The sequence below is a fragment of the Molossus molossus genome, unplaced genomic scaffold (assembly GCF_014108415.1).
Source record: "Molossus molossus isolate mMolMol1 unplaced genomic scaffold, mMolMol1.p scaffold_m16_p_12, whole genome shotgun sequence".
Classification (NCBI taxonomy): domain Eukaryota; kingdom Metazoa; phylum Chordata; class Mammalia; order Chiroptera; family Molossidae; genus Molossus; species Molossus molossus.
Genome location: NW_023425347.1, coordinates 69,798,510 through 69,824,118, shown reverse-complemented (window position 1 = coordinate 69,824,118; position 25,609 = coordinate 69,798,510). Strand labels below are relative to the sequence as shown.

The 25,609-nt window shown below is 37.7% G+C and overlaps 1 protein-coding gene across 1 annotated transcript in view; it reads left to right on the top strand.

The window, feature by feature from the left end:
* Positions 1–438: 438 nt before the first annotated feature.
* The window catches only part of CMPK1 (cytidine/uridine monophosphate kinase 1), a 38,342-nt gene continuing 13,171 nt past the window's right edge, over positions 439–25,609 (top strand). Inside the window, exon 1 of the mRNA XM_036257390.1 lies at positions 439–649. Within this exon, the coding sequence (XP_036113283.1) occupies positions 479–649 (171 nt within the window). The 5' untranslated portion in view covers positions 439–478. The remainder of the gene's footprint in view (positions 650–25,609) is intronic.

The following is a 25,609-nucleotide window of genomic DNA, read 5'->3' as shown; positions in this document are numbered from 1 at the left end:
TCTCCATTTTTTTTCCCTTCCAAGCTTATACTACTATTTGTATTTATTTTTTCTTTGTTGCTATTTGTATTTATTTACTTAAGCATGTGTTGATTTGTTCAGGTCGGCTGCCTCTTCACTGGAATTTAAACTCCTTGTGAACAGAGACAATAGGTTCTGCTCTGGCCTGTGTTGCGCCAGACTCCAGCACAGGCCCGACACAAGGATGCACAGGGTAAAGAATCGACGGATGGAACCAATGAATGAGCGGGGAGGAGAGGGCACACGGCCCCACCTGGGGGACGCCCTCGCACAGCCACCCCGCCAGCAGTGGAAGCCCCTCCTCTTCCGGCCGCGGCGCGGACGCCTCGGCAGCCAAGGCGGCGGGGCCACGGCGGGCGCTGGCTCGGCCCGCCCCCTTCTCGCCGTCCCGCCCCGCCCCGCGCCTCCGCCGCCCGGCTGCTGTCAGCTCCCTCAGCGTCCGGCCGGGACACTGTATATGCTGAACAGCTGCGGCAGCCGGCTGCTGCTTGTCCTGGGCCTTGGTTTCCCGCTGGTGACCCGCCGGCCGCTTTTCCTCTGCTCTCACCGCCTCATGAAGCCAAAGGTCGTGTTCGTTCTCGGCGGTCCCGGCGCCGGCAAAGGGACCCAGTGCGCCCGTATCGTCGAGGTGAGGCGCAGGCAGCTGGCGATCTTCTGGGCTTGACCGGACGCCGGGCCGGCTTGTCCCGTCGCGCCCGTAGGTCCGCACCCCTGGGAGCCGCGGGGCCGCGGACTACGAGTCCCGGCGACCGTCGCGCCACTCGCGTGGCGGTGCTTGGGGTCCGCTGGCGCGCGGCACATGGGGAGTGGTAGTCCACGTCTGCCCGCCTTAGGGCGGTGGGAATGGAGGGGACTGCTGGGGGTTGCTTTGTTCCTGCGCCCCTCTTTCCTTATACTTGGGGACAAAGTTCATCTGGAAAAGGGGCTGGCAGAGGGATCCGGGGACAGTTAGCATCTGGGGAGCCTCAGCGCGCAGATTAGGGTGTCACTGGGAGTGGGAAGGGAAGGCAGTAGGAGCATGGATTTAGTTTAGGGGCGGTGTGCGCCCGCCGCTGCTTGCCTGAAGGGGAGATCGGTTTTTCTACTCTGCCCCTTCGGGTGAGCTCTAAACTATGAACCATCAACTCACTAGCCTTTACCCTAGCAAAGAGTTCCGGCAGACAGGCTGTTGCGTTAGGTGTTGTGTGGTCCGCCAATAGCGCTTTCTGGCCCCTTCAGTTGGCAGTACCAGCCCTGACGCTCAGTCTCAGTTCGGTGGTTGGAAAAACTGTGGAGCCCAGTACTGAGATCAAGCTTCAACCTCAGGCTGTGCTGCCAACTCATGCTTTGTTCACGGCCAAGTCACTTCCTCTCTCCGAGTTGTACACCCAGTTTTAAACTCAGTATAAAATACCTCCCAATTCTGATATTATGTTACTTTTTTTTTTTGCTTCAAGTGGTGATAAAGTTACCACTTCAATTCTGTTAACAATTTTCTAACAGATACGTGATCACCTGCAGTGACACTGAGAAATGCTTATTGGAGAGTCGGGGGAATATTTGGGAGAGAAGGAAAACAAGATATGTAGGAACAGAAGAGGTGACAAGGGGTGCTGTAAAATACCCAAAGAATCACTGCGAAACTTAGTGACTAACAAAAGTTTTGACCCAGAACCTCTAAAATAATTACCCCCTCTGTTGAATGATGTGGCTGGCTTATTTTAGCATGGGCCTTTAATTCTTCTTCTGTGTTCCTACAATTCACTCCTGTCCTATATTTTATTCTCTAAAGAGCATCCAGAAAAAGTCAAATGGTAACATCTACTTCATTTTGTATTCTACAACTGTATTTATCATAATTGATCATTTTTATGAATAAAAGTGGAACTAATTCAACCACAATATACATAAATATTTTCTCCTCATTTTTGTTGGTTCTTTTCACTTTTTAGAAGACAAATGACAATTGGATGATTTCAAGTTTTTGTTTTATGTATGAAATGACTCATGTAAATAGCACGATAGAGGAAGGAGCAAAGACTAAAGTCAAACGGATGTGGAGTCAAATCCTAACTGCCATTTACTGTTTGTTTAGTTCCAGAGAAGTTGTTACTCTTAGCTTGACTTTCTCTGTAAAAAGGGAGAAAAATCTATCTAATATGGTATTTGTGAATATTAAATAAAGTAAAATCTTTGGCTTTGGCACACAGATGCAAATTTTTCCCCCTCAATTTAGACTTCCTGTACTTTATGAGATTGGTTATTTTTACTTTGTAGTAGTGTTATTTTTTATTATTAAAAATTTTTTTTCTTTATTGATTTTTAGAGAGAGAGGAAGGAAGAGGGAGAGAGAGTAACGTCAATGAGAGAGAACATCAATTGGCTGCCTCCTGCATGCCCCCCACTGGGGCTTGGGCCCACAACCTGGGCATGTGCCCTGACTGGGAATCAAACCATCAGGAATCAAAACGGTGACCTCCTGGTGCATAGGTCTTGCTCAACCACTGAGCCATGCTGGCTGGGCAGTAGTGTTACTTTTTAAAACTTAGTTTATGACCATTATATTTGAATGCTAAGTATTTTGTTTCTGAACTGGAAAGTGGCTTTAAATGTCCACACCCAAACTAATAATACCTGTTTTACTGCACTGGATTAAAAATAATCTGCACATTTTGTAACTAGTATTTATTCTTATCTCTGGTCAGTAAGGGCTGATAATATTTTAACCCTACTAATTATCTATTATAAGATTTTCCTGATGAGATATGTTTTATAATTTATTATTAAAATAATTTATTTTATAATTTATTTTTTAAGATTTCAGCAATTATATGAGCTTAAACTGTTTTAAACTGTCATCTTTTGTGAAAGTAGTTTCTCTTGATTTCAATTGCCATAAACATTAAGTTGATGTCTACAAATTCCAAATAGTTTATAATTTAGTAATTGCTATTCTCCAGTTGACTAAATAAACAGTGGAATGTCTATGGTCAGTTAAATCTGAGGGTTTTTTTTTTTTTTCTTTGTGAGTCCTTTGTATTTTGATTTAATATTTTATTATACAGGCAAACTAACTGAATCCCCAAAGATTGTAATTTTTGAAACAGAATTTTTTTCCTGTAGGGAAAAAGCAATAGAAACCAGGTTAAATTTCCCAACTGTCATGCCAGTGCTAATTTAGCTTGCAGGAGCCCTGAAATGTGGCTGATATAGAATTGTTTCTTTGAGAAAAATACATTGATTTCCAACTCAGGCTGCCAGAAGTACACTTTAGGGCCCTAGCTACAGAACCTGCAACTACCTGGCTCTCTAATGTCTTGAGGAATTGCTTTTAGGAATGTGGATGTAACTGGAGGGAAGTCAGTACTTGTTTTTTTTTCTGGAGGAGAATTCTACCTCTGCTACTTTTCTCCCACACCTTGAGGAAGGAAAGGCAAATCTGATACAGTATCTTCTGAAAGTGTTCTGAACTAGGAAGGAAAGGTTTGAGGGGTTTTAGTTTTGACTTTGCCCATTTATTTATACTAGTATTTTTCTTTTCTTTTTTTGTTAGCTGAGATTCCCCCCACCCCCGACCCCCATTACTACGACTTCTTTTTTTAATTGTTGAAAGTGTACTGGTATTTTCCAAATTTGTTTTATTTTCTAACCAATTGTTTCTATTTTCTGTGTCCTCTCATACCCAACTTGTTTTTGAAAATTAGCTATTTTTAAAATCAGTGCAATCCTCTTAGAGTTAGTGTTTAGGGTAGAGTTGTTACGTAATAGCTTGTTACTAAAAATTCTTAATGAGGATACTACCTTATTTTTGAATTTTTAAAGTTAAGCTTTATTTATATTATTTTGACCCAAGAAAAATTATGGTGCTGTAACCTAAACTTGTCTTTGAAAATAACAACTACAATTTTGATGTGATAGCTGAAAGACATCTTCAAACCTCTTTTAAAGGTGGTGAACATTTTACTTACTTAAAAAAAAATTATGCTAAAGCTTATATCCATGCCAAATTGCTTTCTATAGCACCCAAAAAGATTCTTATCTTTTGTGTCATAATGTCCAAGTCTGAGCTTTTTGGGTAACTCATACTTTAGCCATCCTACCTACTGTCCTTAGAAAATTTTGGGTGATATTGACATTAAGCATGTAGAAATCAGAAACTTGATTTTACTTATCTTTATGTCTCAAGTGTTGAACATTGTGCCTGGCACATAATAGGTGCTTAATAAGTATTCTTTGAATGGTTATTTTTAGAGGATACTAGTTTGTACTAAAGATGTAAAAAAAATTTTAATTTGATCCCCAGGGGGCACCCACGTAGCAGTTAGCTCTCCCAATTTCAGGATAGAGGGTTTAAAGGAGACCTAGCTCTGTCTTACTAAAGTTTCTTGTGTAACACTTCTGTTTACCCTCAGTGAATAAATGTATGGTTGTGAAAATTTGAGCATTCTAAAAATTCCAAGCTCCTGATTACACATCCCTGAAGCAGATTACCATTCATAGAAGAAACTAGATAGGAAGACCCACTGGACATAAAGCTTGTTTAAGAATAGTTGTTGTTGTTTTTTTGTAGTTTTATTTTTAAATATGTTTTCATTGATTTTTAGAGACAGAGGAAGGGAGAGGGAGAAAGAGATAGAAACGTCCATTGTCTGCCTCCTGCACACCCCTCACTGGAGATTGAGCCTGAAACTTGGGCATGTGCCCTGACCAGGAATTGAACCAGCAACCTCTTGGTACATGGGTTGATGCTCAACCACTGAGCCACACCAGCTGGGTGTTTGTTTTTAAAGAAAGTTTAAGATATCTGTGATAGAGATAGTCCACAGAATTCTTGACTCTTCTGAAGCACCACCTTGTCATTAAAAGTGTTTATAACATAGGATATTTTTGTTAAGAACTTGGAGAAAAGACTATATTCTGATATTACTAGCCTTACTTTTGAAAGCTTCCATATATATATATTTTTGTCTTTCTAGTTTAAGTTACAAAAGTTACATACTAGTTGGGAAAAGTTAATCTCTAATCTGAGGTCATTAGTATTAACTGCTTTCCCATCTCTTTGTTAATATTCTTACAGATAAAAATACAAATATTTATTGTTTTTATCTTCAAGAGCGATTATTCTGTTTTCTGTGGAATGTATGATGGATATCTTTTCAGGTCTTTACATAACATTTAATTCCTTCTTATTAGTAGCTGCAGAGTATTCTATAAAATGGATGCTACATAGCATGGTTGTATCATTCCCCTATCGATAAACATTCAAGATAGTTTCCAGGAATTATTTTGCTGTTGCAAACAGTGCTTCAATAAACTTTCATGTAAATATAACATTGCATATGGATACTTTATTTATTTATTTTTATCCTCACCAAGGACATTTTTCCATTTTTTTTATTCAGATAGAGTGGGAGGGAGAGAGAGGAAGAGAGAGAGAGAAACATTGACGTGAAAGAAACACATTGAGTGGCCGCCACGCACGACCCGACCAGGGCCGGGTACAAACTACAGCCAAGGTACATGCCCTTAGCAGGAACCAAACCCGGGTCTCTGTGGACTGCAGGCTGATGCTCTAACGCTCTAAGAGCCAAACTGGCCAGGGCAATACTTTATTTTTGACAGTAATGTTCCTAAAAGTAGGTCCCTGTTGCCTTTAGCTCAAAATAATACACATACCACTGAGGTACATCTTGGAGTGACTCATTCTGAATCCCTACATAGGATTGCTGAGTCATAGGATAGGTGCATTTTAAATTGTAGTTGATAACTGTCAGATTACTTTTCAGAAACATTATACTTGTTATATTTATGTCAGCAGTGTATTGATTCTTTACCAGCACTGGATGATTATCATTTTCACTTTTGCAAATTTGTAAATTTTTTTTCCTAAGGGTTTTTTGAGTAAATTCCTTGTTTGTTTTTCCTCAAGAAACTCATGAAGATGAAATGGCATAAGTAGTCTTTTTTAAAAAATTTTTCTTGTACTTGTCATTTATTCAGAAAACATTTTTTGAGAGCTAGACACTGTGAGAGCTGCTGAGATTAATAAGGCACAGACCTTGCTATCAGAAGTTGGGGAGACAAGGAATTTAATCAGTGACTGCTATATGATAGAGTGGTAACTCCTATGATAGAAATATACCAAATATACTGTTTAGATAAGGGACATTATAAATTACAGTCCAGTGGGTCATGGAAGTCTTCCCAAGGCAGGTGATCTGTATGAGCTCAATTTTAAAGGACAGTCGGAAAGAAGCAGCTGGGAGATGTGAGGGCGTGGAGAGCACTTACAGCAGAATTACCCTTGCATAGGGTAATTGGAGGTTTCATTTCTGAGAAAAGCCTAAGGAGAGTAAAGCTTTAAAAGTGCTATTGAAAAATGAAGGAAAAAAAGTGTGATCAACCCAGAAATAGTTCCTGAATGCAAATACTGTATCTGTGTGCAGTGGTATAGATTTCTAGGGGCTCTCAATTCAGAGAGGAAAAAGACACACACTTAATAGAATTTCATGAGAAAAGATATGAAAGATTTTTGTAAATATTAAAGTTTAAAATTAAATTGTTGTAAAACTTTTTATCTTTTAGTTTTGTTTCCCTAACTAGATTGTAATGTCTTGAAGAGTGGGGACCCTGACTTTCCTGTCTTTTGCTCCTTCTAGTACATGGTATTTGAAATGCCTACTCATCCTTCAGATCTTAGCTTAATACAGAGATTCCCAAACACTAAAGATTCCCTTAGCATCTCAGGAAATTTTTTCACAACCACTCTAGTCTAAAATAAATATCTAATAGTTCTATTTATTAAGTAATTAGACCCAAACAATATTTAATAAGTTTTCTAACAATTTAGTAGCTGTTTGAAGAAATAATACATATAATTTAAAAGAAAAAGTGGCAGTTTTCTTTCCACAGTTACTTACTAATGGGATATAAATGCTTATTGGGCACTGCAGTTTCTCATACTTTGGAATCAGATTCGACACTTCCATCCTCATTTCCTTTTCCACATTAATTTCCATGTGGTACTTGCTTTTAATCACAGCATCCACCAAAAAATCAGCATCACAAAGATGTGTCCTCTAAAAGAATGTGCCATGATCTAAAGCTGAAACTGAACTACCCTGAGCTGCTAGTTCACATGATATCTAACAGACATCAATTATTGCTATTTCCTTTTGAAATTTAAAACCAGGGAACTCTTGTGAATTTGCTGCTGTGCTCTAGGCACTTTGGCATACAGCTTGGGCACCATGAGCAAAGGTTTCCTCTGAAACCAGCCCTTACATGTTTAGACAAGGTCAGATTTCTCTACTATATGCTCTCAAAGCACTTCATTACATCAGTCCGTTTGTAATTATGTTGTCCTTTATAACATTTATCAGTTTGTAATTCACCTTTAGTTTTATGATTATTTGATTGTCTCCCTGCGATGATTATATTTGGTCTGAATGACCAAATATATATTTTATATATATAGTCATACACTGCATAATGGTGTTTCTTTCATTCAGCAACAGACCACATAAATGATGGTGATCCCTTAATATTATTTAGCCTAAAAATTTCTGTTGTCTAGTGATATGGCTATCATTTTTGTGGTGATACTGGTCTAAACAAAGCTGTGATGCCTGTTGTATTAAAGTATAGAGCATACAATTACGTACAGTACACAATACTTGATAGTGAAAATAAACGAGTTACTGGTTTATGTATTTACTGTACATTTATTGTTACTTTAGAGTCTATCTCTACTTATATAAAAAAAGTTTGCTGTAAAACACTATGCTGTGTTATGCCAGCAGCAGCCTCCTCCCACATCTCATGTTTACCACATCTCTTGGTTATGTCATTTTCTCTTGTGCTTGATTTAATCTCATGTTTTGAAATTTTAGCGTAGTCTAAATGTACAGTGTTTGTAGTCTCTATAGTGTACACTAATGTCCTTGGCCTTTATACTCACTCACCACTCACTCACTGACTCACCCAGAACAACTTCTAGTATTTTAATGATTGTCTTTTCTGAATTGAAATTAAGAGCATATTAGAGAAGTTGCTCTAGTAGTAGGACTTTTAGACCAGGTTAAAGAGAAAGGGTAGAGATGGGAGAACTGCCTTCTTTGTGTCATGTTGGCCTGATCATTCTTGTTAAAGCTAATACTTTTAGCCCAGTTGCCATATGAAAATGTATTTGCTCTAACATTTCGGTTGCTTTAACTTGACATCAAGAACATTTTTAACAGACTAAACATGTGATAAGAACATTTAGAACTGGACATATTTATTGTTTGCTGACAGTGTTATGTTGCCTGGTGAAAAAAGCTAACAAAACATCATTGTTGTTAATTACCATTCTCAGAAACTTTCACCTTGAGGAACTGGGTTCTGTGAAACATATATTTCATGCCTAGTTTCCTCAGTCTTCTCCAGAAGACCCATAAATTGGTTCCATTCATCTTTATGCTACATTGTATTCTCTATCAACAGGCAATTAAATATGCCTAATTTGGGGCACAGAAAAGACTACTTCCCTGTCCACTTTCTGTTTGGAACTTTCATAATGTATTAGTCATTGATGTTTGCCATGGGAAGTATTATGTTTAATTTGACTTATAGATAGCCTCACCTTTATGATTTAGGTTTCAGTAGATAATAACATGTATTTCTATTTTCTTGGTGTCTACTGGGAGTAGAGAGACAGCACAGATGATGTTTTGATTATGTAATTGGGAATTGACTTAATGGTTGATTTATGTTTTTAAATAGTAGAAAATTTTATTTGCTACTTAATCAATGATTCTTGGGTGAGACAAGTAGAAAGTGGAAATAGTGTCAGCATTGGAGAGCGGCAGGAATGAAACATGAAGCAAGGATGGTTGGAATGTGGCTGAATGGTGGATCAGATATGCCTGGCTCTTTGTATATGGATAAAGTTCCTATCTCATCTCCATGCTAGGATACAACAGAATAATAAAGTCCATCAACTTTGAGTCTCCTTTTTAATTTCTACCAGCAGATTCTGTGTTCAAAGGCCATTGTAGCTTGAGGGCAAAATACTTGATCTCCATATCTGTCACCTAGGAATTACCTCAGAGACCCACTGTGGCGTAATAGTCACTGAGAGTCTGGAGACCTGGTTTCAAGTGCCAGTTTCCTCTGCACTAAATGTCAAGTCAGTTTATCTCAATTTCCCCTTTTGTAAAATGAAGGGTATGGAAATAGGTGGTCTTGCCAGCCCTAAAACAGATCTGTATCCTGGGCATGTTCTATAGCATGTAATCCAATATAGTCCCACTCAAAAGGCAGATTATCTAATTACTATGAATATGTACCTTTGCTGTTCTGTGTTGTATGAATGAGAGCAACAAGGAATTGTATTTATAAATTCCTGCTGTATTTCATAGAACTTCAGAATGGTAACAATGTATAAAGGCAGGGAAAGAAATAAGCTTTTTGAAATGGAACAATTGTGTATATATTTTTTTCATTAAAATATTTAAGAAATGGGATATTAGGGCCAACTTTCTTACAATATAGCATAGTATTAGAAAGAATGTAGATTTTATTATTATTATTTTTTTATCCTCGACATTTTTCCATTTTTTGTTCAGATAGAGTAGAAGGGAGAGAGAGGAAGAGAGAGAGAAACATCGACGTGAAAGAGACACATCGAGTGGCTGCCACCCGCACGACCAACCAGGGCCGGGGACAAACTGCAACCGAGGTACTGCCCTTAGTGGGAACCGAACCCGGGTCTCTCTGGACCACAGACTGACGCTTTAACTGCTGAGCCAAACCGGCCAGGGCAAGAATGTAGATTTTAAAGTTATATGTTTGTTTGTTTGTTTGACTCTTAGTCTGCCACCTATGAGTATAATGCTTAATTTCTGATTCTGTATCTTCATTTGTAAAGTGATGATGATAATGCCAACTTCACCGGGTTGTTATAAAGATCAAATAATGCTTCTACAATGTTTAGCACAGTACATGGCACTTAGTAAGTGTGTAAATGGTAACATTATTTTTTTAGAAATGATCTATAGGAAAGTAATTTGGATAAGTAGTTTTGGGGAGCATTATATTTCCATTGTATACTACAGTATAAGGAAATGATTACTCACACTAAACAATTTACAGATTTAAAATAATATAGTATGGTATTTTCTAGTGTATTGAATGCGAAAGATTTTTCTACTTAGAGAAAGAGTTTGTAGTTAACTTAATAGAAGAATTCTAGAAAGAACAAGTGGGTTTAAGAAGAAGTTTATAGTATAAATGCCAATTATATTTAAAATAGGTTACTAGATGCAAAATGGACCTAATGATGTAATGACCAGACAAGTATCATAAGCTGATACTGTATATATACCTTGATTGTCCTGTTATTAAAGATGTCTATACTTTTTATTTTGCTTACTTTTTTATTATATATTATACATATATTATAGAACAATTAGAAAGAATACAAAAATCACTAGTAATTTTGTTATCAATAAAGTTGTAAACATATTATCATGTTAATAAATATACTTTTATCATATAATCTATATAAAACCATAATCTATAGATGAGGTACATTATTTAATTAATTCCCTATTTTAGAAATTTTGTTTCTGATTTTTCAGAAATTGTGTCTGTGTTTTTTAAAAAAATAACTTGAGGCTCAATCAGTTAGAGCATTGTCCCGATATGCTAGATTTCAGGTTCCATCCCCGGTCAGGGCACATACTAGAATCAGCCAATGAATGCATAAAAAGTGGAACAACAAATCAATATTTCATTCTCTTTTTCCCTCCATCCTTCCCTTCCTCTCTCCCTTCTTCTCCCTCTTCCTTCCTCTCTCTCTCTCTCTCAAAATCAATAAATAAAAAAATGAAAAACAAAACTTGACTGAGATATAGTAATTCACATAAGATACATTTCACCCATTTAAAGTATGAATTAATGATTTGGTATACTACATTATTAATTGTTAAAAATTGTGGCAAAATAGCCCTGGCCAATTTGGCTCAGCGGTTAGAGCGTTGGCCTGCGGTCCAGAGAGACCTGGGTTTGGTTCCTGCTAAGGGCATGTACTTCGGTTGCGGTTTGTCCTTGGCCCCAGTTGGGAACGTGCGGGAGGCAGCCACTCGATGTGTCCCTTTCACGTCCATGTTTCTCTCTTCTTCTCTTTCTCTCCCACTCTACCTGAACAAAAATAGAAAAATGTCCTTGGGAGAGGATAAAAAAAAAATTGTGTCAAAATAAAACATGTAATTGCCATTTTAACCATTTTAAATGTACAATGTGTGGCTCAGTGATTGAGCATCAACCCATGCACCAAGACATCTGTTCGATTCCCAGCCAGGGCAGATGCCCAGGTTGTGGGACAAACCCCCAGTGAGGGGCATGAAGGAGGCGGCCAATTGATGTTCTCTCTCTTTGATGTTTCTATCTCTCTCTCCCTCTTCCCTTCCTCTCTCTCTAAAAATAAAGAAAAAAAGTTTTAAAAAAATGTACAATTTGGTGGCTTAAATTGCATTTACAATGTATAGCCATCTCCACTATTTCTAAAACTTTTCATCACCCCAAATAGAATCTCTGTACCATTAAGTAATAACTCCCCATTCCTCTCTTTCCCCAGTTTTTAGTAACCTCTAATCTATTTTCTGCTTCTATGATTTTTTAAAAAATGTATCGTTATTGTTGAAAATCTTACAGATGTCTCTCTTTTCCCCCCTGCTTCTATGATTTTGCTTATTTCCAGTACTTTATATAAGTGGAATCAAATAGTATTTGTCCTTTAGTATATGGCTTATTTCACTTGGTGTGTTTTCAAGGTTCATCCATGTTAGCGTGTATGGGAACTTCATTCCCTTTTATGGCTGAGGAATGTTTCATTGTATGTATATATTACGTAAAACTTTTGGCTATTGTGAATAATGTTGCAGTGAACATTGGCATACAAGCATTAGTTTGAGTTCCTGTTTTCAATTTTTTTTTTTAATCCTCACTAGAGGATATTCCATTGATTTTCAAATAGGGTGGGAAGGGGAGAGAGAGAAAAAGAGAAAGAAACATTGATGCGAGAGAGACACATCGATTGGATGCCAACCAGAGCCAGGGATCGAACTGCAACCAAGGTACTTGCCTTTGACTGGAATCAAACCCGTGACTCTTTGGTCCATGGGCCAACGCTCTAACTGCTGAGCCAAACTGATCAGGGCCCTGCTTTCAGTTCTTTTGGGTATATAGCTAGGAGTGGAATTGCTGGGTCATATGATAAATCTGTTTAATTTGTTGAGAAACCACCAAACTGTTTTCTACAGCGGCTGAACCATTTTACATTCCTACCAGTATTGTGCAAGGAGAGTTCCAGTTTCTCCACATCCTCATCAACATCATTTTCCCTTTGTTTAATTTTAACCATCCTTGTATGTGTGAAGTGGTGTTTCATTATGGCTTTGATTTGCATCTCTAATGATGCAAGCACCTTTTATTTACTTGTTGGCTATTTGTATATTTTCTTTGGAGAAATGTCTGTTCATATCCTTCACCCATTTAAAAATTTTGTTTTTTTGTTGTTGAGTTATAGGAGTTCTTTATATATTCTGGATATTATGCCCATATCAGATATAAAATGTGCAAATATTTTATGTTTAACCTTGTGAGGAACCGCCTGACTTCCAAAGTGGCCCCACCATTTTCTAATCCCAACCGCAAGTTATGAGGGTTCCAATTCCTCTAAGTACTGCCCAACACTGATCTGTTGCTGTTGTCTTTTTAAATAGCCATCCTAATGGGTGTGAAGTGGTATCTTATTATGGTTTTGATTTGCATTTCCCTGATGACTAGTCATGTTGAGCAACTTTCCTGTACTTACTGATTATTGGTATATCATGTTTGGAGAAATATCTAATTGGATCTTTTGTCCCCTGCCCCGAATATTGCATTTTAAAAATTGTCTTTGTCCATTTTTTAAGTGAGTTATTTATATTTTTATTATTGAGTTGTAAAGTCGTTTATATATTTTAGATAGAAGTCCCTTATCCAGATGTATGATTTACATATATTTTCTCCCATTCTGTGGGTTGTCTTTTAATTTTCTTGGTAGTGTCCTTGGAAGCACAGAAGTTGTTTTTTTTTTTTTATCCTCACCCGAGGACTTTATTTTTGCATTTATCTTCAGATAGAGTGGGAGGGAGAAAAGAAGGAAGAGAGAGAGAGAAAAACATCAATGTGAGAGAGACACATCGACTGGTTGCCACCCACACGAACCCAACTGGGGCGGGGGACAAACTGCATCTGAGTTACGTGCCCTTAGCGGGAACCAAACCCCGGTCTCTCTGGACTGCAGGCCGACGCTCTAACCACTGAGCAAAACTGGCCAGGGTGCAGAAGTTTTTAATTTTGATAAGGTCTTACATCTTGAGCATCCTGTGTCAAATCAGCTCCAACAGGAATCCCCAGTTTGGGTTGTGGTGAAGAAGGAAACTTGATTCTGTGCAATCTGAGCTCAATTGTGAAAAGTACCCACAGGTGTGGAACAACTCAATAGTGTTATAGCTTAATTCTGAAGCAGCACTGCTGAGGAACCAGTACTGCTGTGTGGCAGCCTTGGAGCCAGGCCCCTTTCTGACCAGACAGCTCTGCTCTGCTCTGCTCTGGTCTGCCCTGGCAGACATCTTTGGAGAAACACAGTCTTCAGTCTTTGGTAGAAAGGGAGAGTAGCTTTCCTAGCCATAGGGGAGCAGACTCACATAGACAGAAGTCTCCATTCCTGGTCACTGATTGGTCTGTCCTCATACAAATGAGGACTCAAATCCTCGTAGTTTGGTTGGTTGGTGAAGATGCTCAGATGACAGAAACAGTGCAGGAAGGAAGTTCCATGAAGGAGGCAGGCAGCTCTAGGATAGGCTTCTCCCTGAACTATGGTTTGTGTGAGAGACCCCTGTGTAGAAATCACTGCTAGGCTCTGTTTTTGGGGGGTTATTTTTGAACCTAGTTAGCCACCAGGAGCCCTTCATAGTAGTTATCTTCAATCTCTGGGTCTACAATTTCTATTGCCTGTGATGCAGAGATAAAAAGACTGATAAGTGAGTCCAAAACTACAAAAGAGGTTTGTCAGTGCCTATATTGTGCCTGGGACAGAGAGTTGGGAGTATAAGAGAGATGGGGGATAGTGGTAGATGAAAAGGAAGACTGTAACAGATTCTTATTACTTCCTTGACTGATTCCAGAGCATAATTGGGTTTAAGTCAAGTTAGACTAGTGGGGTTGGAGAAGTTGCCTATTTTGCAAAATAGTTTCTGCCTTTTGCATAGTTAAGGCAGGAAAAAAATTTTTCCATAAAATTTTCCTATAAACTTAGCACTTTTTAGGACATTTCCCTTACACAGTAAAGGTAGGCTCTAATTAAGAACAAGGAATCCCTTATAGTATTCTGTTATATATTATATAAATGGGTCAATATTAAATCCCAGGCTGGGCTAAGATTTGGTGGCTGTAACCTCAAAAGTGTATTTTCTTGTGGATTGAGCAAAATGCATTCATAAAGGTAAATTTTATACCAAAAAAGATTTTTTAAAATATGTACTACTTTTTTTTATTTATTTTTTTGATAGTAACATTTTGTATGGCCTCATGTGCCTTGAAGGAGGTGATGCCCTATTTGGAGGGGTGATTGCTATGTTCAGATAATCTCCTATCTGAAACTTCTGTGACTGCAGGGTCATGGAATCCTCAATCTTCTTTCTCCTAGACATGGTGCTGCTAATCTCATTTACTCGATAGCCAGGTCTTTTAATATCTAAAAACAATTGCAAAATTGAAGTGTGTGCCCTTCTTTCTAGCTTTTGGGTAGATTTCTTTTATTAAACTGGTCAGTTCTTTCAAGGTTGTATCCATCCAGGTGTAGATCTGCAGCTCGCTGGATGGCACGTTCCTGCGGGAGAACTTGTCTGTTCAGTGGTGGTACCCATGGCTGGTGGTGAAGACACGCTGCAGCAACATGCATGTCTTCTCCCCATGGATTGGCTTGTTTGGCTGCTTCTTCATTTCCTCCTGAGTGACAGAGACTCCCAATATGTACTGCTTTCTATATTTGTTTATTTTTTGTTAATTCTTACCCAAGGATATTTTTCTTTTTTTTTTTTAATTCTCACCTGAGGGTATTTTTTTATTTATCTTCAGATAGAGTGGGAGGGAAAGAGAAAGAGAAACTTTAGTTGCCTCCCACACAACCCTGACCAAGACCAGGAACTGAACAGCAGCTGAGGTATATGTGGTATGTGCCCCTGACCGGAGTTAAACCCACACCTCTTTGGTCCCTGGGTTGATGCTCCAACCGCTGAGCCAAACTGGCCAGGACCCCAAGGATATTTTTCCATTGATTTTTAGATAGAGTAGAAAGGAGGGAGGGGGCGAGAGAGAGAGAAAAACGTTGATGTGAGAATTACACATTGATTGGTTGGCTCCCCTGCACGGCCCTGACTAGGGCCAGGATCGAACTTGCAACCCAGGTATGTGCCCTTGACCAGGAACCGAACTGGCAACCCTTCGGTCCCTGGGCCGACGCTTTAACCACTGAGCCATACTGGCCAGGGTTGTACAGCTTTTTAAAGCCAAATAATGATTTTTGCTCATATTTCCTTCTATTAGCACAGGTTGATGGACTAAAAATGAAGATAATTGTTTGTTGTCTAAGCAAGATTAATTTTCTCTAAGATATTAATTGAGAGAGGTTGTTTGGCACAATAAAATTCTGAAAATGCTCCAAGGGTTTATTCTGGAGACTAGAAGTAGCTGTGGATATGTTATCTTTGCCATGGAGGTGTTATTTCCAGAACATCTTGCTTATAATTTTGAACTCTACTGTCTAGAGTAGGGCTTCATTGAAATATGTTTCCTTTTAAGCCTTTGCCTCTGTGCCTCTTAGATCCTCCCAACTGAGTATGTCTCTAAATTTCCATCTGTTTCTAGGCTATAAAACTACACTGTTTTCTATTTCTTAAAACTCTTGACTTCATGCCCATTCAGTGCGTTTTTGTGTTGCTATATTATACTTTTGTTTCTCTTTTGTTTAAGGAATGGATCACTTTCCAGAGAAATTTTTATCCAAACATTTGAACTGATTTTTGCTGCTATTCTCTGCAGTTATTTCATTTTACATTTTAAGTAACTTTTTGATTGTGCAGGTTCTGTTTCCCTTTTTTCCTTGAAATCAGATGGTGTTTTTTTTTAATTCTCACTTGAGGATATGTTTTCATTGGTTTTTTTAGAGAAAGAGGGAGGGAGGGAGGGAGGGAGGGGGAGAGAGAGAGAGAGAGACATTGATGTGAAAAAGAAACATCAATTGGTTGCCTCTGGTATTTGCCTCCACCGGGGATCGAACTTGCGAGCTAGGTATGAGCCCTGACAGGAATCAAACTCAAAACCTTTTGGCGCATGGGACAACGCTCCAACCAGCTGGCCACCAGGTCAGGGCAATGATGCTTTTTATATAGGGATTTTTATCCTTAATGTGAGGCTGCTTTGAATTTCATTTTGCTGTTCTCTTAGGATTTGATATTAATAAAACATTTAAATGATTAATCTTGCTTTGTGGTATTTGCCTCTTAGACATGTGTGGATGATATTTATGCTTTTTAAAAAAATTAAAGCTTTAAAAGTTTATATGTGTATTGTAAAAGATTCGAACAGTTTGTACATAAGGCCAAAAATGAAAGTTCTCCTTAATCATAATAACTTATCAGTTTTTTGTATGTGCCTTTATTTTATTTTATTTTATTTTATTTTATTTTATTTTATTTTATTTTATTTTATTTTATTTTATTTTATTTTATATCCTCACCGAGGACATTTTTCGATATTTTGTTCAGATAGAGTGAGAGTGAGAGAGAGAGAGAGAGAGAAACATCGACGTGAAAGTGACACATCGAGTGGTTGCCACTCACACGACCCAACCAGGGCTGGGGACAAACTGCAACCGAGGTACATGCCCTTAGCGGGAACCAAACCCGGGTCTCTCCGGACCACAGGCCAACGCTCTAACCGCTGAGCCAAACCGGCCAGGGCGTATGTGCCTTTCTGATCCTACACAGATATAATGCATGAGCATCTGTGTACACACATGTTGCCTATTGTTTTGTGACTTGCTTTTCTTTTGCTAAACAGTTTATCTTGGATAGCCTTCAGTGTCAGAACATATAGATAGCTCTACTTAATTCGTAATATATACAATAATCTACTGAGCCATGCATATATTGGTGGAGATTTAGATTTCTGTTTACAAATGATGCTGATGTGTACATATGTCTGTGCATATGTGAAATTATTTCAGTAGCATAACTCTTAGAAATGGAATTACTGAGCCAAAGGGTATACAAACTTTAATTTTGATAGACACTACCAAATTGCCCTCTAAAAAGTCTGAACCAATATACACTCCCATAAACTATGAGGATGTTGGTCCCCCCTTCTTTACTCCCCCCATCCTTGCTGTAGTCAGGTATAACAGTCTTTTTCATTTTAATTTTTTTATTGTTGAAAGTATTATAGATATCCCCTTTTTTTTTCCATTGACCCCCTCCTCCCCGCTCCCACCCCCCTCATGCTTTCCCCAACCTAATGTCTGTGTCCATTGGTTATGCTTATAAGTTCTTTGGTTTATCTCTTCCCACCACTCCCACCCCCAATCCCTCTGAGGGTCTTTTCTATTTTAATCAATCCAGTGGGTGGCAAATGGAATCAAATTGTTTTAATTTGCATTTTCATGATTACTAGTGAGGTAGAGCATCTGTTCTTTTATGTGAATTGTCTGTTCTTATCCTTTGCCCATTTCTGTATTGAGTTTTGTTCTCTATTTGTTAGTAGGATCTCTTTATATAGAGTGTATATTATTACCCTGTCACCTTTATATGACGAAAACATTTTATTCCAGGCTGTTGCTTGTCATTTGATTATATTCATAATATCATTCTTTGTTCAGAAGTTTTTATTATTTATGTTGTCAAATATAATCTTAGCTGCTTTGTTTCCTGTTTTAGAATGTCTTTCCCTATCTACAAATTATTTTTATGTAGTGCTGTCATAGGGTTTTTTTACTTTTACTGTGTTGTTATAGAACTTTAATTCACCTGGAATTTAGTTTTGCATGTGGTATGATGCATGGATCTAATTTGATTTTTTTTAAAGTATTTTTTAATTGATTTTTAGAAGGAGAGGAAGGGAGAGAGAGAAACATCTATGCGAGAACAAAACATCTATGTGAGAGCGAAACATACAGCTGCCTCCTGCATGCTCCCTACCAGGGATCGAGCTGCAATCCAGGCATGTGCCCTGACCAGGAATCAAACCAGCAGTGTTTTGGTGGACGATGATGCCCAACCAACTGAACCACATCAGCCAGGGCTCTAATTTGACTTTTTAACAGATGGGTAGCCGGTTGCACAAGTATCATTTATTAAATAGTTCATCTTTTTCCCTATTAATTTTTAGATGCTGACTATCACTTATTGAATTCCCATGTATATTTGGGTCTGTTTCTGAACTGTGTTGAGTTTCACTGTTCTATTTGTCTATTTTTATGCCAATGTCATACTTGTAATTACTATAGCTTTATAATATTTTATGACTGGGTCGGGCAGTTTCCTTTTTGTAATTGTTAATATTACTTTCAGTTTGGGCCATTCTCTCACATTTACTCTCTTTGATAAACTTGAGTATCAGTTTTTTAAAAACTCAGAATTTTGATTGAGGTTGCAATAAATTTATAATTTGTGGAAAATTTAAATATCCACAGTATTGAATCTTTCTATTCAGAGACACAGAATACCTTCTTTTTATGATACTGGTTTTAAGTATTGCTAGTTTCTTCATACAGTTCTTATACATTAGTTTTAGGTTTATCCCTAAATTTAAGTCTTTATTGCTGTTTAGAATAGGATTAAAAAATTTTATGTATAATTGACTTGAATAGGATCTTTTACTTTTTTTTTTTTTTTTTTCCTTTATCTTCATATAGAGCAGGAGTGAGAGAGGGGGGGAAGAGAGAGAGAGAAACATCCATGTGAGAGAGACACACCAAGTGGTTGCCACCCACAGGACTCCAGCTGGGGCCGGGGACAAACTGCAACCGAGGTACGTGCCCTTAGCGGGAACTGAACCTGGGACTCTCCGGTCCGCGAGCCGACGCTCTAACCGCTGAGCAAAACCAGCTAGGGCTGAATAGGATCTTTTAAAAGTATATTTTCTAATTAGTCATTCTTAGTTGGGAAAGCTATTGATTTGCTTATAAGTCAATAGAAAGCAAGGTGAATTCTTGTTGGTTCTCATACATTTTTTAATGTACTCATACATTTATGATACCAATTTTTGGAGCCTCTGTGTTTGAGACTCTTTGCATAGTACTCTACTTGTTCTATAGGTATTCTTTGACATTACTCTTTTGTATATATTTCACTTGCTATTGAGCCATTTAGGTGGTTCTGTTCCTTTATTAGTAAGTAATTTGTAGTTTAGTCACTGGTTATTTTGGACTTTGCTCTAGGACTAACCTTAGGAGTTTGTCTGACTCCTCCATGACCTATCTGAGTACTCTCACATTAGGTCTTGAATCTACTATCATGGACCATGTTTTTAGGAGTATGTTCTTCAGGAGATGCTTCTAGTTCTTCTAACAGCTAATGATGATATTTACTATATAGTATAGATATTATTTCTGGTAGGGTAGATATTTTCATTTTACAAATAAGAAACTAATATCTAAGAAAGGTTAAATAAATTTCCCAGTGTCACACTGGGTTGTGACAAAATTTAGTTATAAAAGTTTATCTCTTAACTTCTAGTTCACTATTATGAGTATATGACATGCAAGGTTATGTTTTTGTGATCCTTGTTGAATTCTGTGTTTCTCTAAAAACATTTCTGCATTCATTTGATAATTTTACAGATGCTCAGATGTCATGTTTGCACATATTATTGAATTCAGATTTTAGTGTCTTTTACACAGTTTTCTCAAGTGCTTATTTGTAAATCCAAATAAATTCTAGTTCTCAAAGAGGACCTGAGCTATTAAAATGTTGTTTTGTGATGAGTCTCTTTCATAAAACTGCATTCTCAAGTAGTTATTTCTCTTAGGTAACTTTCTTTTGGTATTCATTGGGTAAATAATACTCTCATTTTAATGTTATTTATCTTCTTAAAATAAGAAAAAAGTTCAGTAGGGCCTGTTTAGTGGTTTTTGTTGTTGTTGCAATTTTTATTGATTTATTTTTGTTACAGGTGTTTCTCCTTTTTCCCCCACTGACACTCTCCTCCCGATCCGCCCCACCCAGCACTGTTGTCTATGTTCATCGGTTATGCATACATGCATATAAGTTCTTTGGTTTATCTCTTCCCCTCATCACCCTCTTTTCAGGTTTGTCACTCTGTACCCTACTTCTATGTCTCTGGGTCTATTTTGTTCATCAGCTTGTATTGTTCATTATACTCCACAAGTAAGTGAGATCATGTGGTGTTTGTCTTTCTCCGATTGGCTTATTTCACTTAGCATAATACTCTCAAGGTCCCTCTGTGTCATCTGAAAGGATAAGAGATCTTTCTTTCTTACAGCTGCATAGTACTCCATTGTGTATATGTACCACAGCTTTTTTTTATCCATTCATCCATTGATGGATATGGGCTGTTTTCAGATCTTAGCTATTGTAAATAGTGCTGCTATGAACATAGGGGTACATATATTCTTTCTGATTGGTGTTTTAGGCTTCTTAGGATATATTCCTAGAAGTGGGATCACTATGTCAAGTGGCAGTTCAATTTTTTTTTTTTATCCTCACCCGAGGATATTTTTCCATTTTTTGTACAGATAGAGTGGGAGGGAGAGAGAGGAAGGGAGAGAGAGTGAGAAACATCGACGTGAAGGGACACATTGAGTGGCTGCCACCCGCACGACCAACCAGGGCCGGGGACAAACTGCAAGCGAAGTACGTGCCCTTAGCGGGAACTGAACCCGGGTCTCTCCGGACCGCAGGCCGACGCTCTAACCGCTGAGCCAAACTGGCCAGGGCTGGCAGTTCAATTTTTGAGGAAACACCATTATTGTTTGCCATAGTGGCTGCACCAGTCTGCATTCCCACCAGCAGTGTACTAGAGTTCCCCTTTCTCCACACCTTCACCAGCACTTATTGTTTGATGATTTGTTGATGGCAGCCATTCTGACAGGTGTGAGGTGATACCTCATAGTCATTTTAATTTGCATCTCTCTGATGATTAGTGATATTGAACATTTTTTCATACGTCTCTTGGCCATTTGTGTGTCCTGTTTGGAGAGATGTCTGTTTACGTCCTCTGCCCACTTTTTAATTGGATTCTTTGTCTTCCTTTTGTTGAGTTATATGAGTACTCTATATATTTTGGAAATTAACCCCTTATCTGATGTATCGTTGGCAATTATGCTGTCCCGTATAGTGGGTTCCCTTTCCATTTTGATGCTTCTTTTGCTATGCAGAGCTTTTTAGTTTGATGTAGTTCCATGTGTTCATTTTTTCCTTTGTTTCTCTTGCCTGAGGCATCGTATCAGTGAAAATTCTGCTACGTGTGATGTCTGAATTTTGTTGCCTTTATTTTTCTTCTAGGATTTTTATAGATTCACAAGTCACATTTAAGTCTTTTATCCATTTTGAGTTTATTCTTGTGTATGGTGTAAGTTGGTGGTCTAGCTTCATTATTTTTTTTTGCAGGTAGATGTCCAGTTTTATCAATACCATTTATTAAAGAGGCTGTCTTTACTCTATTGTATGCTCTTGCCACCTTTGTCAAATATTAATTGAGCATAATGTCTTGGGTCAATTTCTGGGTTCTCTGTTCTGTTCCATTGATTTATATGCCTGTTCTCGTGCCAGTAAATAATATTCTCATTTTAATGTTATTTGTCTTTTTAAAATAAGAAAAAATACAGTAGGGCCTGTTTAGTGTTTATTTTTTTATTTTTTGTTTTATTTTTTTTATCCTCACCTGAGGACATTTTAATTTTTTGCATTTATCTTTAGATAGAGCGGGAGGGAGAAAACAGGGAAGAGAGAGACAGAAACATCAATGTGAGAGAGACACATTGAGTGGCCACCACCTACCTACATGATCCCAACCGAGGCCGGGGACAAACTGCAACTGAGGTACGTGCCCTTAGCGGGAACTGAACCCGGGACTCTCTGGTCCGTGGGCCAAAGCTCCATTCACTGAGCCAAACCAGCCAGGGCCTGTTTAGTGCTTAAAAAACCTTGTTTTCATAAGATGAAAGCACAGAGGTTAGGGCTACAGCTGAGTGGTTTGAGTGTTCTCACAGTAACTGAATTAACTGAGTGCCAGGCTCTTAGACCACTTGCAATAGTGTTTGGGTTGTAGTGATATGAGTGTATAGCTTGTAGGCTCTGCAGTGATTTTAAGTAAAAATTGATCATTTAGTTAATAAGATCAGATGAGTGTTTCCTAAGATTAACATGACCTCTGTGCCTGTCCATTAATGTTGAAAGTTTTCTAGATATTGTCTCTAAGCTCCTGGAATCCCTGGAGATTTCTGGGCCTTGTCTTCATCTCTGGCTATTTTTTACCCCCGTCTGGTATAGGGAATGCAGAAGGGCTGAGATAAAAGAATGAAAAGAGACACGAATACTGAAAATGATGAACTGGAATGAAATGACCATTTTAAATCATATTTGTTGTAAGGGCCTTTTGGTGTATAAATTAGATACCTAAATCCTCAGTTATTTGAAAAGCCTTCTGAAAAATGTTAGAGAGATATCCAGGCCTACACAAATGAAGGAACAGCCTGTTTGGTGCCTTCTAACTCATTCTTGATTTAAGCTTTTTTTGTTGTTCTGTCTTCTTGCTGCTGCCTCTGAAAAATGAACTTCTTCCCCAGGCAAACAGTGCTGGTGAAGACTGAATTCCTTAGCAAAAGCTATGCATATATAAAGAAATGCCTTTATTAAGTAAGTAACAGTGGGGTTCAAGTCACTTTATATATATGGAAGTCACTAATACATCCTTTGTAAATAATAACCTTTATACCTTCCCTGAATCAGCACCTTGGTGACACCTTGTAGACAATAAATATTTATGGATTTAAAATAAGTTCTAAGTATTGCCTGACCTAAGGTTTTCTTACATAAAGAGCAAAACATTGAGGAAAGTGAAATAGTAATTGTTTGTAGTTGAATTGATTTCTATCCCTCCTCTTTTATCCTTTACTGGATATGTAAGTTTTTAAAGTATCACTCTTTAATTAGAGAAAGAAGTACGCTTCATGTCAATTTGGAGTTTGCTAAAGCTTTTTGCTGAAGAAAAGATTTAGCTGGGTTTATAACTTTCATAGTTTATAGTAATATGTTGATTTGCAATTAAATAGGCATGGTCAAATGCAGTGTACACATTTGGAAATACAATAAGAGCAGACTAAAAATGAGGTTGAAAATCTGCTAGCAATTTAAATCAAATATTACACTTAAGCTTTCTCCCACTGGATAGTCTTGTGTGTGTGTGTATGTGTGTAATGTTAACCTTTCTTTAATGGTGATTATAGGAAAACCTTTTTTCTAACTCTCTAACAGTTGACCAGTTTTAAGTACTATCTGCGCACTATATTGCTGTTCTTGCAGTCAAAGAAAAGTTCGTTTCCTAAGACCAGCAGAAACTGTTCCTGGAAAGTCTTTACCAGACATTTCATTTAGTGTAATTGGGAAAAGTTCTGTTTGAAATGCCTTTGAAATCTTGATTGCTTTAAACAAATTGTCGCTGGGATGCTGTAGGCTATAAAGCTATTGTTTGCAACTAGTATCAGACTGATGAGTCTGGATGGCTACAAATAGTACCTGCAGCATTTCCAGGTGTTCTGCTAAAGGTACTTTGTTGATAGTACATAACCAGAATTTAGGTTTTAAGGTTCACTAATCTTATAGGCAATGCAAAGTAAATTTAGTCTTAAATGCTTCATAGATGTGTCAGCTATTTAAAGGACACCCAATAGTTTTAACTCTATCAGTAGTTTTTATTTTGTAAACTTTACTTAAAAAAATTTTCAGCTGAATTTGTAAGGTGACATTGGTTAATAATATTTTATAGGTTTCAGGTGTACAGTTCTATAATACATCACCTGTATGTTGTATTGTGTGTTCACAACCCAAAGTCAAGTCTCCTTCCATCACTGTTTATACCCCCTTTATCCTCTTCTAACTCTCCCCACCACCCTTTCACTCTGGTAATCACCATACTGTTGTCTGTGGCTATGACTTGGTTTTCTTTGCTTCCCTTCATCTTTTTACCTAGCCCCCCAAGCCCCCTCCATTCTGACAGCTTTCAGTGTGTTCTCTGTATCTATGGGTCTGTTTCCATTTTGTTTGTTAGTTTATTTTACTCATTAGATTCCACATGTAAGTGAAATCATATGGTACTTGTCTTTCTCTGACTGGTTTATTTCACTTAGCATAATATTCTCCAGGTTCATCAATGATGTAAAAAAAAAGTAAGATTTCCTTCTTCTTTTTTTTTTTTTATGGCTGAGTAGTATTCCTGGGGATTGAACCTAAGACCCTTTGGTGTGAGGGCCAGTGCTCTAAACACTGAGCCAAACTGACCAGGGCTAGTTCTAGTAGCTTTTTGGTGGAATCTTTAGGGTTCTCTATATACGGCATCATATCAGTAGCAGTCCAGCGGCACTTTCTAACTGCCACACTACCAGGAGGAGGTGCCTGGCATTTGGATCTCTTCTTGCCTCCAAGAACTTGCCATTTATCTCGAACTCTTTCTTTCTTTCTTTCTTTCTTTATTTATTTATTTTTATTGTTTTTGTTCACATACAGCCACATCAGCTACATTTAGAAAGAAGGAACGACATTGCTAGGAAGTGAGAGAAATTGATAAAAATGATTTGAGATTTGATACCATAAAATTGTCAACATCTATCTAGTTATAGTAATATAGAATGCCATTTTGTACTTGTTGAGAACAGGGTGCTTTTTTTCTCCCTACAAATCTTAGTGTGTGATTCATAAAAGTTAAATTGTTTTTCAACTTCTTAAAGGAGAAAATGAAGGCAAAACATTAATAAGTTACTCTAAATGAATTGTTTTTGTATTTGTCACTAGAACACTATTTTTAGTTGAATAGTAGGTGGCAATGTAGTTATTGTAGTTTATAGTGTTTGTAACCTGCTGTGGTTTTGAATGTTGCTCTTAAGAATGTAGTTAGTGACCCACTAGGTTTTAATTGTTAAGAAGTTTCAAAGAATGTGAAAAAGTTTTGGTTAAGCCTAGGAAATATCCATTCTTGCTTTCCTCAAAATTAACATCAGTATGTACTTAATGACAGCAGAATGCTTTGAAAACATGCTTTTAAAGTGCAGCTATTACTAAAGTACCATAATAACTAGTATGGAAGTGATAGTTGCTTTTTTGTTGTAGAAACTCGGTGATAAGAGGAAAGCTTCTGCAAAATACTTAAGAAAAATATAGTATAAAAAAGTAACTGGTAAATGGAAGAGTTTTAAAAATGGAATGTGGATGAGAAACAGACACGTGTAGGTTTGATGTGGTTTTACTTATTTAAATTTCTTGTTTCCTTGAACTTTGCAGATAAGGTT